General features: G+C 44.3%; 1 protein-coding gene across 3 annotated transcripts in view; it reads left to right on the top strand.

Annotated features, from left to right (window-relative positions):
- Window positions 1–1,035: 1,035 nt before the first annotated feature.
- MAP4K3 (mitogen-activated protein kinase kinase kinase kinase 3) overlaps window positions 1,036–13,698 on the top strand; it is a 125,708-nt gene continuing 113,045 nt past the window's right edge. For all 3 annotated transcript variants that reach the window (XM_065400303.1, XM_065400301.1, XM_065400304.1), the window contains exon 1: window positions 1,036–1,137. In XM_065400303.1, coding sequence (XP_065256375.1) covers window positions 1,036–1,137 — 102 coding nt within the window. The remainder of the gene's footprint in view (window positions 1,138–13,698) is intronic.

Here is a 13,698-nt window from a genome sequence, read left to right on the forward strand (position 1 = left end):
GTAACACAGTGAAAAACGGACAATGCATTGACCTAACTACATTGATCTTGACTCTACGCTGCTCGCGGAGGTGGAATTATTATGTTGGCGTAGTGGGGTGGTTACACTGGTGGGAGCAACATTTAAGTGTAGACACTTCCAAAGTTAGGTTGATGTAAACTGCCTTACATCAACCTATCTCTGTAGTGTAGACCAGGCCTGGGGCAGAGCAACCCCGGGCTGTTTGAGGGGGGATAGAGTCTTGCTGGGTTTAGGGGTCAACTGCCCAGGAGAGTGAGTGGGGGCAGAAGGAAACTGCCGCAGGCAAGGCCAGCGAACAGGGATGGGATGTTGCTGGCCACAGGGGCCAGCACAGATTGGATTGGCAAGGGGAGATGGGTTGTTGGGTTTAGGACCAGTGCAGCCTGGGATGGGGTCTCTTGTTGGGTGTAGGGTCAGCCCGGTAGGGGGCAATGAGCAGGCCAGGACCTTGTTGGGTGTAGGGGAGGGGGCTAGTGCAACCTGAGGCAATGACTGGGATGGGGTCTTGTTGGGAGTGGATGGGGGTCAGTGTGTCCCCGGGAACAGGACAGGGCCTTGTTGACTTGGGGGGTTGGTGTGGCCGGGGGTTGGGAGTGGGTCAGGGCAGCCCCAGGAATGGAGAGCGGACTGCCCCCGGGCTTGTAACGTGTTGGTTTCTCAGTTATTAGACGTGGGTAGCACTGGGGAGCCCCAGCCCCAGGCTCGCCCCACTTCTGCTGAGAGCTCGCCAGCTGGGAGCCACGTGGGCAGCAGGGGCGGGGCTGAGCCGCTGAGTTTGGGACGCGCACCGCTCTCCTCGCCCCGCCCCATGCGCGCGCTGGGCCGTAGCGTCCCCGCCCCGTGTCTCTGGTCCTGGGGGGCAAGAGGCGCGCGACCGGGCGCATGCGCACGGTGTCACTCAGTGCGCCATGTTGGCTGAGCAGGCCGGGGGGCGGCGGTGATCGCGCCTCGGTGTCCCCCTCCCCCAGCCGGCCCCTCCGGTGACCGAGCGGGGCCCCCAGCCTCGGCGGCGCCATGAGCGTTGGGCGGGTGCGCGACCTCTCCCGGCGGAACCCCCAGGAGGACTTCGAGCTCATCCAGCGCATCGGTAGCGGCACCTACGGCGACGTCTACAAGGTAGCGACCGGGGCAGGCCCCGCACCGGGCAGCGCCTGTCAGCCGCCGGGCTCCCCCTCCCGCCCGGCTGAGCCCCCTCTCCGGGAGGCCGCAGGGGTTGGGGTCCCTGGCTCCTGTCACGGGGGCCTCCCCCCCCCGAGCCTCTCCCATCCTCCCTCCTAGGCGGGGGAGCAGCCCCTGGCATAGCCCTGCGCAGCGACAGGAGGGGGCCCCCCGGGGGCCCAGGCTGGCGGGGTTTTCCTCCGCCAGGTGAGCTGACAGCCAGCGGAGTCGCCTTGTCACTCTCCCCGGCCTGCCAGAGCCTAGGCTAGGAGGTGCCCGGGATAACTTCCCAACATGTCTGTCATGGGGTTGTAACAAGCCCGCTGCCTTGAATGTGAGTGAGGTGAGAAAACAATTCTGGTGGGAATATCCATGGAAGTGTTTGGATTCCCCTCAGTTTATCCAGAACAGCTTGTTCAGGTCCGGGCAAACACTTTGCCCAGTTCGCTGGGATCCAAGAAACCAATTCGACTCCAGATTTTGTCACTCAGGTTCCTTTATTTGGTATACAACAAAGCTATGGTGAGTTGATCAGACTGAAGCTTAGGGGTGGGTCTAGAACGGGGGTTATCAAGAGGCGGACTGTGGGCCAAATCTGGACACTTTTGTATGAAGCCTGAAATCTTGTTGTTTACTTTATTTTACTTTATTATCATTGTTTTTTATTATTTTCACTAGAGTCTGGACCTTGACTATACGTTGACCAAGAAATTTGGACCTTGACAAAAAATAATTGACTACCCCTGGTCGAGAGCATACCACACAGCAAAAGTTACACAGCAGCACTCTCCCTTCGTATACATTTACACATTTCATTGCATTTACTATACCTTAGATCATACAGTTTTGGATAGCCTTGGTCACTTTGCAGGACCCAATCTCTGTACCGCATGCTCGGTCAATGTGCTGTTTATGTAGAACCTGATCTTTACATCATCTCTACATTTCTAACTTACCTTGTCAATTGTTAGTAAATGGTTCCCTAGATGTTCTCCTGCTTATCTTAGTTGGCTCAGACATTCTTTTTAAACCCAATGTTCTGTTTGCCTCCCTAATTCTATCCTCCAAGAAATGAGACCTCCCTTCAGGTGTTAATTGCTCATTTCAGTCAGGCCTCAGCTACATTAATATGTCAGCATCACATTTTTGTTTAAACAAATGCACCAGAAAACAAGTAACAGAAGAAAAAGGATAACACAACCAAATAGGATATGAGCACAGTAGCATATGTAGCACTGTATTAATAACCTCTGAACACATGTACAGTAATTTTTCAGAGAATCTATTATTAAGCTTTCACCCACATTTCCATTTAAAGCCACATAATGCACTCTCTAAAATTGTAAAGAAAAGTCAAATTGATCTGAAAATGGGTAGATAAGGTCAGCATAGAGTTTGTGTGGAAGAACCTGAGCACCTCAAACTAATCTGTTTTGAATTGCTCATGCCTAGGAGAAAACTTGTGAAAGGAAAAAAGGTCCCATCACTTAAAATATGAGACGTTATTAAACCTTTTTGGAGTTCAGAATGAGATGACAGAGTGGTGTTGGTGCACTTATACATTGCCAGCATGGTGTGCAGACCCCTTAACTGCATTCTGACATAATTTCAGCACCATTTTCACCTCTGAATTTAGTGGGGAACAAGGATCAGACAGATGAATATGTTGCTTGCTTCCTTTAAAATGACCTTTAGCTTACAGAATGTTCACCTGGCTGGGAGTCAGGAGACCATGAGTTCTAATATCACCTGTTCCACTGATTAATTTGTTAAGGTGAAGGTAATTTTGCTACTGTATAACAGTGTCTTCTACTCTCTATACCCCTCCAGAACATGAGACTTCAGAATGTAAACACAAATGTTGGAAAATCAGGAAATACTTGGTTAAGCATACCGCTTAAAAGAATGTCTGTTATAATACCCTCCCCAGTTAAGGCAATGTTACCCAGACAGATTTAACTTTGCTCCCTTAAAGCTGCCACAAGGAACTCACTAAATTAACATGAAAAAAAAATCCATAATCACATTACCATTTTGTGTCCAGCACAAGTGGCATTACACACACATTTATTTTACTTTGTCTCCATATGCTTGCATGTGTGTGGGGCAGAACTAAACTTTCTGTGTGTTGTGTTGGAAGTTTTACCTTAACATTTTTTGGTTTTCTTGCAACACTAATGTTCTTTTAAGGTATATGTGGGGGGGACCTTCACTAAGCATTTCTGGCTTTCTAATGTTTAATGCTCTGTTGTGTGTGAGCAACACTGATTCCACCTTAAATATTTTTAATTGAATATTCATAAAACCAATTTAGGTTGGTGTGCAGAATCTCAGTTATACCTGATCTCATTGAAATATTAACACAGATTTTGGGCCCTTTTTGCCAATCCCCTGCTCTTAATGGTAGCTCTGTAGAAAATGAGCTTGTTTTTCCCTTGTCCCTGCTCCTTATCTGTATGCTAATATCTAGTCTGATTAGGCTTGTGACTTTTTCAGAGTACATTTACTCAGTGTTCAAGTCCTCCCTCAGTGTGCTACTTTGAATCTGGCTGAGCTTTCTTCCAGTGTAGTTCATAACTTTGAAATGGTACCAGTAACTGGAGTGATTTTTTGGTTTGTTTTTTGATCAAGTGTTTTCAGCATTATAAATGAGGTATTAAGATGTATGCAAATCAGCAAACCTGGATCAATTGGTTAACCTTAAAAGATATGACCTCAAACTGTAGAATGAAATTTTTCCAATAATAATATGATTATTTATGTATGTTACATTTAAGTTGTTTTGGATTTGGCAAGGGTCTGTTGGGAGCAGTAGGGCATTGGCTGAGTCATCATAATCTTCAGTTCAGTGTTCTGTTGGTGGCTAATAAAGTCAGTACCATTCCTGATTTGATCTACCTTCAGACATATAAGTTCCGTTCTGAAAAATGGATTCATGTTCACCATGTACATGCAAGTTCCAGGATAAGATTAAATTAGATTTATTGTGTTGTGCAGGTTCTTTTATCTCTTAGGATTGGAGTTGGCCAGGCTTATTGTTCTGCCATTACTTCAGTATCCATGCAGTTGTGACTACGTGGGCGTTAACTTGGGATCGGGCTGCCATTATATTTGTTGCCTTCCTATGGGGACAGTCTCCTTAATGTGGACATTCTTGCTACTTGTTGACCTGACCCCCTTCTTCCCCCCCCCCCCCAAAAAAAAAGGTTTTAAAGTTATTGAGAAGGTAGACTCAGGGCAATGTGGTATCTCTTGGAATCCTTAGATTTCCTTGTCTTTTTTTAATTGGATTTTCAACCTGGATATACCACTGTATGGTCACTATTTTCTTTATAGCCATAGATGTATTTAGTATGTTACAAAAATAGATATGTAGCTGTGTTTATGTTAGAAAAAATGATGGAGTGCTTGCCCTGGATATTTTACAATTTAAAATAAGAGTAGGTAGTATGGACAGAGCTGCGGAGAAGGTGAAGAGAGATGAGGACGTGGGTCAAGACAATAAGATCCTGCTGTTGTTTGGGTCAGTTCTGTTATTTATATGGTGTCCAGAAATGTGCTAGTGCACATTATTTGAGGGATACACCGTTTTTCTTATAGTTAATACATAAGGCTACATTTTATAAGCCCCCTTGAAGTGGGTTTTGAGAGAGGAATTGGAGATGATAATGGAATGTCTGTAAAAAATGGATGTGTGAGGTTTTGTGTTGGTTCTGCAATAGTTTCCATATCAAATATGCTTGGTTTATAGGGAAGAATATATCTTTTCTAACCAGCAACCATGCAAACTCATTCCAGAATATGCAAATTAAGATAACAAAAGTATTGCACATCAAATTATGAGGAGAGTGCCTTTCTCCATTGAAGCTATATTGTCTTGATGGTTTACATAGGCATAACTCATTAGGTCTGTGAATGGAACTTTGTAAATATTTCTGTGGAGGATGCAAAAGCAACATTAGAATCTTTCTCCCTTTCCCAGAGCTGTGTTGTGTCTGCAGTGCTAACCGGAGTAAAAAGTAATAACTTATTTATGTTTCCAAAGACAGCAGATATGACCTTGTCTAAACACAGAGCGGATCTAATGAGTAAGATGTTATCATTTTTAGTCATTTTCAGAGTAGAGCTGTACTTCAGAGATTCCTGCAGGCAGCATCTCAGAGGTACCCTATGGACGCTTAATTTTAACTTGTGGTTTCATCATAATATTAATCAGTTTTATATACCTTAATAAATTTGCCATTCAAGCCACTTAATCTACTCCATCAAAATTGCTTTCCTGGTTGCAGTCACCTCTGCCAAGATAATTTTTGAATTGGATCCTTTTCCATCAAATCCCATACTCCACCTCATTTGTGGAATTCCACAAGGATCAATTCTCTTTCTGGTCCTTTTTAATATCTATGTGCAACCACAAGGTGAAGTGGTCAGATGACATGGATTCAAGTGCCAGTAATATGCAGCTCTACTACATACCACCACTCTTCTGTCACCAAGATGTCCTGGTGCTTGGACAAGATCAACTCATGGAGGAAGAACAGCTGGCTGAAGCTGAATCTTTGCAAGACAGAAATGATGTTGGTGATGAGGAAGGCATTTTGAAGAGTTTGTAGTCATTGTGCAGTTCCCTTTGGTTGAAGGTACATAGCCACAGTTGCTCTGTTTCTCCTGAAGTCTAAGAGAACTCTTGTATTCCTCACTAACTCTAAGCTCTCGCGTAGAAGCATCTGTGAGTAATACTTTCTGTCATCTCCAGTTGGCTAGGAGACTCGTCCTATCCTGGTGGATGATGACAAGGCCTCAGTTATTTACACCTTTCTGATCTCTCTGTTGGACTACAGCAACACAATGTTTCTGGGCATGATTTAGTACTTCGAAAACTCCAAGTAGTACAGAACACTGTAGCACATCTCCTTTGTAACATAGGCTACTGCAAGCACATAACCTGTCCTTCGCTCTCTAAATTGTTTTCCCACATAATTTCAAATCAAGTTCAAGGTCTCTGTCCTTATCTTTGTGGTGGTCCATGGCTGGCCCCAGGATTTCTAAAAGACCACCTAAAGCTCTGGGATTAAGACTGTGGTTGACAAGCATACTTCTATGGCACAGTGTTTTACAATAAGGGTAAAACGCATATGTTAGAGACACAGAACTTTCTTGGGAGCTAGCCTGAACTCTCGCAGGAACGAAGGACTATCCCAAACCTCACCACTTCCAAATGCAAAGTGCATTTCTTTGACTGTGCTTTAACATAAATGCATAGCAACCCCTATTTAAAACAAAACAAAACAAACCCTACCAAAACAAGACATTCTAATGCACATGCTTCCTCCTCCTCCTGAGGAGATGAGAGAATAAACAACACACAGCAGATGTGTAATTAGGCTGCTACTGAAAGGTGCTCAGGTTCTACAGTGATGAGTGTGGTATAAGAAAAGAATAGAACAGAATTCCATATAGCTAAAAAGGGCTTGGGAAAAGTTTAACTGACACCTATTAGGCAGGGTGAAAAATATTCTGCTGGCACATGTAAGTTTGTTTTCATGTCTCTACTGTTTCTGGGTTTCACTATTGTAAAAATCTCAAAAGAGGAATTAACTAATGATTTTCCTTCTCTGAAAAAACAGTTTCACTATTCTGTCATCCTGAGTTACAGGCAATGTCCCTTGATTTCAGTAAGGGAAAGTTGTGGTTTTGCCCTTTCTGCACTGTAGAAAATTTTTGCAGAAAACTTGCTCTTAGTTCTTTATGTTAAATCTCAGAAAGCATCCTATTTGGTAGGTAGTTGGAGCAAAGATGAAACTGATAATTGACAGCATCTTGTTTGTAACAAATTGTGGTGAAAGTGGGGAATAGTGGACCTGAATATTCAAGGAGAGAAACTTGTTAACTTACTGCCTCTAATTTTTTTGAAGATGATAGCAATAAAAGATCATGTAATTACTCTAAGTGCCTATGTATGTGTACCAATAGGTGCTTTGTAGAGATAGTCCCCCCCCCTCCCCCCATTTCACCTACAGTTTAGTGGGAAATGATCCCACTTCCTTGTTTGGTGGTACTGTGTATGGTATACAGCCCCCTAAGGAATGTAGAATTACCAGATTGAATCAGACCTGTGGTCCACCTAGTTCAGTGTCCTGTCTCTGATAGTTTCCAGTGGCATATTCTTCAGAGGAGGGTTCAAGAAACCGCACAGTAGGGAAACAAGATTCACAGTAGGGAGAAATGGGATTATCCACCCCGCCATGGATGTCTCATTCAAATCCCTAGTAGAGATTGGACATTGCAGCACTGCAGAGGCTCTGGCTAGCCACTTGAGTTTAAGCCCATCCTATCCCTGGGTCTGAGCTCAGGTGGCTAGCCTGAGCCTCTGCCGGTACCACAATGTCCACACAACTATTTCGAGTGTTAAGCATTAATCTGTCTGCCCTGGCTGGGAGGCTTGCTCCGAGCTGTAGTATAAGACATACCCAATGACTTCCTGTGGTAGTGTGCCACAGTCTAATTATGCATTGCATGAAAAAGTATTTCCTTTCTCACTTTCGAATTTGTCACTTTTCTGTTTAATTGAATATCCCCAGGGTTCTTGTCTTATAAGACTGGGAGCTTATGTTCTCTCTCTCCTGTGCCTCTTAGACGATTCATTTTTTATACGGTTACCATTTTCTCTCCTATTTGTCTCTTGAGGTAAACAATCCCAGTCTTCTTAATTTCTCTTCATATTAAAATCTCTTTTGAGCCCACTCTAGTTCTGCACATCCTTTTTGAGATAAGGTGACAAATGCTGTGCACAGTATTCCAGATGAGGTCTGACCACTGACTTATAATGGCATTATAATATTTCTCTAATTCGTCATCCCTTATTCATCCTAACATCTTGTTTGCTTCTTTGCCTTCTGCTACACAGAGGAGAGTTGTTCACTGAGCTGACCACATTGGGTGATGCCCAAGTTCTTTTCCAGAGCTGAAACAGTTAAATTAGAACTCTGTAGGGTGTATGAGTAGTTTATAATTTTCCCTGTAATGTGCAGGGTTTTTGTGTTTATAAACATTGAACTTTGCCATCTTGTTGCCCATTCACCTTAGATCCCTCTAGCTCCTCATAGTTCTCTCTGGATTTAGATAGCACAATTTGCAAATGACAATTATTTAGGTTATCTCACTGCACACCTCTCTTCCAAAAACTGTTAATAACTAGAATAAACAACACCAGACCAAGTACTGAACCTTGAGCTACCAGCTGTTAATCTTTTGCCATGGTGAAAATTGACCACTTACCCTGTCTCTGAGCCTGAAAAAAGGCTGTAAAAATTGTCAACCAGTCTCCTTTATTTTCTATTTTATTGACATGTTCAAACAGTTCTAATAGATTAATGGTTCTCAAAGTGTGGGTCGCCACCCCATTTTAAAATGTGGTTGCCAGGGCTGGCTTTAAACTTGCTGGGACACAGGGCCAGAGCCGAAGCCTGAGCCCCACCGCCTGGGGTCGAAGCCTGAGGGCTTAAGACCTGGGTGGTGGGGCTCAGGTTACAGGCCCCTGCGGTTGAAGCCCTTCGGCTTGGGCTTTGGCCCCCCACACCCGGGGCAGTGGGGCTTGGGCTTTGGCCCCCCACACCCAGGGCGGTGGGGCTCGGGCAGTCTCAGGCTTCGGTCCCTCCCTCCTGGGGTCATGTAGTAATTTTTGTTGTCAGAAGGGAGTCGCGGTGCAATGAAGTTTGAGATCCCTTGGATTAGAGAGAGACTCTTTCCCTTTGCAGAAGCTCTGCTGATTAGACCTGATCATGTCATGGTCTTCCAGGTATTTTATTATGAATTCCAACCAGTTTGCCAAGTAGACATGGCTTTTTGCTCTGTAATTCTCGGGATCATTCCTAGAACTTTTTTTAAATATGGGTATAATACTTGCTGCCCTCCAACCCTCTGGCACAAAAGTTGTTTCTGATGAAAAATTGCATGTTTTTGTTAACAGCTCAGTCACTTCATAATTAATCTCCTTCGGAACTCTTGGATGTATACCTCCTGGGCCTGGTGACTTATTGCTTTTTATTATATGATTATTTCAGCACCTTTTCTTTTTGACACTTCAATTTCTGATAGCACCTTATCTTTATTACAAGAAAAGGACCGGTCCCTAACAACTTTTGTGATACAGACTGATACAAATAAATCTTCTATCTTCTCAGTAGTGTCCATAGGTCTTCCTTAATTGCTCCGTTTAACTTTGGTGATCCAGCAGACCCACCAATTCTTTTGCAGGCATCCTGCTTCTGAAATAATTACATAATTTCTTGTGGTTTTTTTTTTTTAAATGTCATTAGCTATTTGTAAGGCCTTTCATTTTCGATTTTTATTTTTTAAAATGTCCTAGGAATTTATTGGGTTTTATTAAAAAATAGGAGAAAAATTCATAAAAACCAGGAACAAAACGGGGGGGGGGGAGGGGAAAGAAAGGAAGGATGCCCGATACTCATGGAGATATGAGGTGGAGGGGGAAGAGTGCCTGGTATCCGTGGGGGGTGGGGATTACTCACCATGAAGCAGTTGGGCAGTCTCAGCTTCCAGGACCCGACTCCCTGCCTTTCTTTCTTCCCCTGCTTGCAGAGGAAGTGAATGGAAGGGCCCGGATCAGGAGGGGAGTTGAAGGCTTTACCCCAGACAGAGTCCCTGTGGCACTCTGTACCTCAATGCAGCACCTTGGAACCCACATATTCACTACTGTCATGTAATTACGATATGTTTTGTACAAAGTATGCCACATAAGGAATGGAAATGTCATGATCTGCTGAAATCCACTGTTCTGTCAAAATATCTATATCGTTAGTGTATATGAAGTTATGAGGCTTAGCGGTATGGTTGTTGCTGAAATATGTTGCAAGTTTGAGAGTCACCCACTGCCAGTTCTCCAGTGACAACGAAGGAGGTGATCCACTCCCAGGAGGGTGTTAAGTGATCAATAATCAGTAGGGGAATTGTAAATATGGGATTTACAATGCTGTAAGAGGGCTGCACAAGCATCACACAATGGGGGATTGCTTCGCTCTGTGACTTAGCAAAGCCTGCCAGTACATGTCTGGGCTGGTGTTTTCCAGGCACATGGACTGAGGATATAAAATAGGGGACAGTGGTATCATGCTTTTGCCTTTCTCCTCCCCCACCCATGCTGGAATTAACAAGAACACTGGGAAGACAAAGACTTGAACTCAAGAGACTGGTCCCAGGCTTAAAGGGGAAGCCTGTGTATTAAGAACTGTAACCTACCTGCAGCATTCAGTGGGGTGAGAGAAACTGCTTGATCCAAATACTGCCTAGTCTAATAAGGTTGAAAATTTTAGACACTGTGCTTACCTTTTATTTTCTTTGGTAAGTACCACTTTAATCACTTAAAATCTATCTTTCTGTACTTAATAAATCTGTTTTATATTTTACCTAAAACAGTGTATTTTGGTTGAAGTGCTTGGGAAATCTCAGCTCAGTTTACACAGGTTAGTGCATGTCCTCTCCACATCGAGGGAGGGGAAGACTGGATAATAAACTTACACTGGTCAGGCTTCTGACCAGGGCAAGACAGTATATTCTGGGGGTGCGCGGCTGGGGGCTTGGGAAACTTACTTGTGCCTGTCTCTGTGTGATTCGGGAGTGGCTCAAGGAGCATTCATGCAATTTAGCTGGGTGTGGGACTCCACACTGTTGTGCTAAGTGATAAGAGCATCTGGAGGGGTTTGCTGTTTGTCACTAGCAAAGCATTGTGAGAGATGGCCCAGGCTGGGGAGTGAAGGTGGCGCAGCAGTACCCAGTTCCATGTTGTACCCCGGGGATCCCGTCACAGTCCCATCCTGGCCCATTTGGTCTTTCAGTGCTGCCCCATCTGCTTCCCATGTACAGGCTGTCTGACAGGATAATGGAAGGAAAGCAGACGGGGTTCTGTGCCCTAGGGCTGATCGCTGCAGCTGTGCAGCACAGCTCTGTCGACTCCCATTCTGAAGGGCTGGCCTCAGAAGTAGGCTCTGTTCAGCAGGGAGCTAGTACGCCTGGGGTACAGCCTTCCGCTCCCAACAGCCCTGTCACTGCAGCAGTCAGGTGGTACTGGCTTCCGAGTTCAGGAGGGAAGTGATAGTCTGGCTCATGAGTACTAAAACCCCTTTCTAGACAGAGACCCCTGCTGGACCCTGCCGGCTTTTCAGCAAAGCCCCATCTTCGTCTCCTGCAAAAAAATTTCTGGGTCCCAAAATTCAGGTCAAAATCAGTAGGACCTGAATACTGGCTTTTTCAAAAAAACAATGTGAATATTTCGGGGAAAAGTGGTAAATACCAATAATGAAGAGCCTAGCTCTTTGCTCTGACTTCCATTTTAACCCTTCTAATTTCCCTTTTACGTATTGCCTGCTATAATTTATGTTCTTGTGTATTAGCTTCACTAGGGTTAGATATTCAAACCTGAAGGATCTCTTTGGCTTAATAACCTTTCAAGCTTTTTGTTTTGCCAAATGGGTTTACTTCTTGCCATCCTGATTCCCTTTTTGTTCAAGAATACCTGCTGTGGTTTCCTTAAATAGCATTCATGCCACATCTAAAGTCTCATTTTATTGAAATACAGATGCTCCCCGGGTTACGCAAGACCTGACTTACGCAAATTTGCACTTATGGAAAAAGTTCCATAAGCCAGAAATAGGATTGAGTTGCGGAAATTTTTGCAGAACATTCGGGTATATGTTTCCGACTTACGCAAAATTCGAGTTACGCAAGGCTTTCTGGGACAGAATGATTGCGTAAGTCAGGGGGCGTCTGTATATCCCTTTCTAAAATTTAGTGTCACTATGTCAGTTCTTGGTATCTTACTTCCTAGGATGTTGAATCTAATTATATTGTAGTCACTATTACTCAGTGGTTCAACTACTGTTATTTAAGACTGTGAAGAATAGCCTCTGCTCTTGTGCTCTAGAACTAGCTATTCCAAGAAGCACTGGCTTAAAGCGTTGAGACATTGCTTCTTTAAACTTTGTCTTATAGTGCCGTTTGACCAGTTTATGTTGGTAGCTGAAGTCCGCCATTGTTTTTTTCTTAGATTTTTGCAATCTCTGATTTCTCTCAATATTGTGCATTCAATATCCTTTTCTTGATCTGGAGGCCAGTAGTATAGGCCTACTAATTAATATTAAATAAATAAATACATACACGCACACCCCTCATTATTTTTACACACACACACACTCTCTCACTCTCACTCTCACAGCTTTGGGCTTCATGTCCAGAAAGATTCAACTGTGTGGACCTTTCCATTCAATTTTTACCTTGCTAAATCCTGTAGAATCTTCTAAGTACAGTGCTCCTCCTCCACTTCATTTGCCTAATCAGTCTTTCCTGTATAGTTTACAGCCAGGTATTCTAGTACCCCACTGATTTATCTTTCTATTCTTTTTTCAATAATGCCGAGTATATTAAGATCCTCTTCCATTGAGCGGCATTCTAGTTAACTTGTTTTTACTTTAAGCCTCTTGCATTTGTATAGACACATTCATAGTCTTTGTTTCTGAACAGGTACCTGTTTTATTTAACTTCTCTGTGCAGCTCCCCGCTGGGAGCCCAGCTGCTCTCTGGGCTTCTCACCTCCCTGCTCCCCACTGGGAGCAGGAGGCAGCTTCCTGGGCTTCTTGCCTCCCGGTTCACTGCTGAGAGCTGGGGGCAGCCGCCTGGGCTTCTCACCTCTCTGAGCGGGGAGCTGGGTGAGCAGCTGGGGGCATCTGGGCTCTAGCTGCCCAGCTTTCTTGTCAATTTCAGGGCTCCAGCCTGGAGCCCTGAAATTGACAAGACAGCCAACAGCCTATGTAAGTAAGTATGCATTGCCATAACTACTGACAAAAGCCCTGTGCCTCTCATGGAGGTGGAGTTATTATGTCGGTGTAGTAGGGTACTCACATCAGCGGGACAAGGCTGTAGTGTGTACACTGACATAATTAGGTCGATGTAAGCTGCCCTATGTTGACCTAACTGTAGTGTAGCCCAGGCCCCAGTTGATGAACTAATGTCTCTCAAAGGTTACTTAGGATATGTCTACACTGTAGAGACTATAGTGTAGACACAGCCTACATCAAGGGAAAGGGTTTTTCTGTTGGTGTAGGAACACCACTGCCCTGAACGATGGCAGTTACATTGACGGAAGCATTCTTCTGTCAACATAGCTGCCTCTGCACTAGGGGTGTAGGCTGGCACAGCTATGTTGGTTGGGTGTGTTTTTCACTCCCCTGACTGAAGTAGCTATGATGACGTAACTTTTCACTGTAGACCAGGCCTTAAAATGCTGAAAAACTTCCTCAGATGTGAAGGTTTAGTCTATAGCAGTGTTGATCTTAGACTGACTTAGTATAGATATTTTTGCTATGGTTTTGGAACATATCAAAATTGCCAGTGTGACTGCATGCGGATGCTGCATTTGGTAGAAAGCCATATAGGGCTGCATAAACCGATGCCAACATCTTTAATTCCATCTGGAAAAAAGGTAGCAGTCAACACAGATCATGGAAA

This window comes from Emys orbicularis, chromosome 3 (assembly GCF_028017835.1).
Source record: "Emys orbicularis isolate rEmyOrb1 chromosome 3, rEmyOrb1.hap1, whole genome shotgun sequence".
Classification (NCBI taxonomy): domain Eukaryota; kingdom Metazoa; phylum Chordata; order Testudines; family Emydidae; genus Emys; species Emys orbicularis.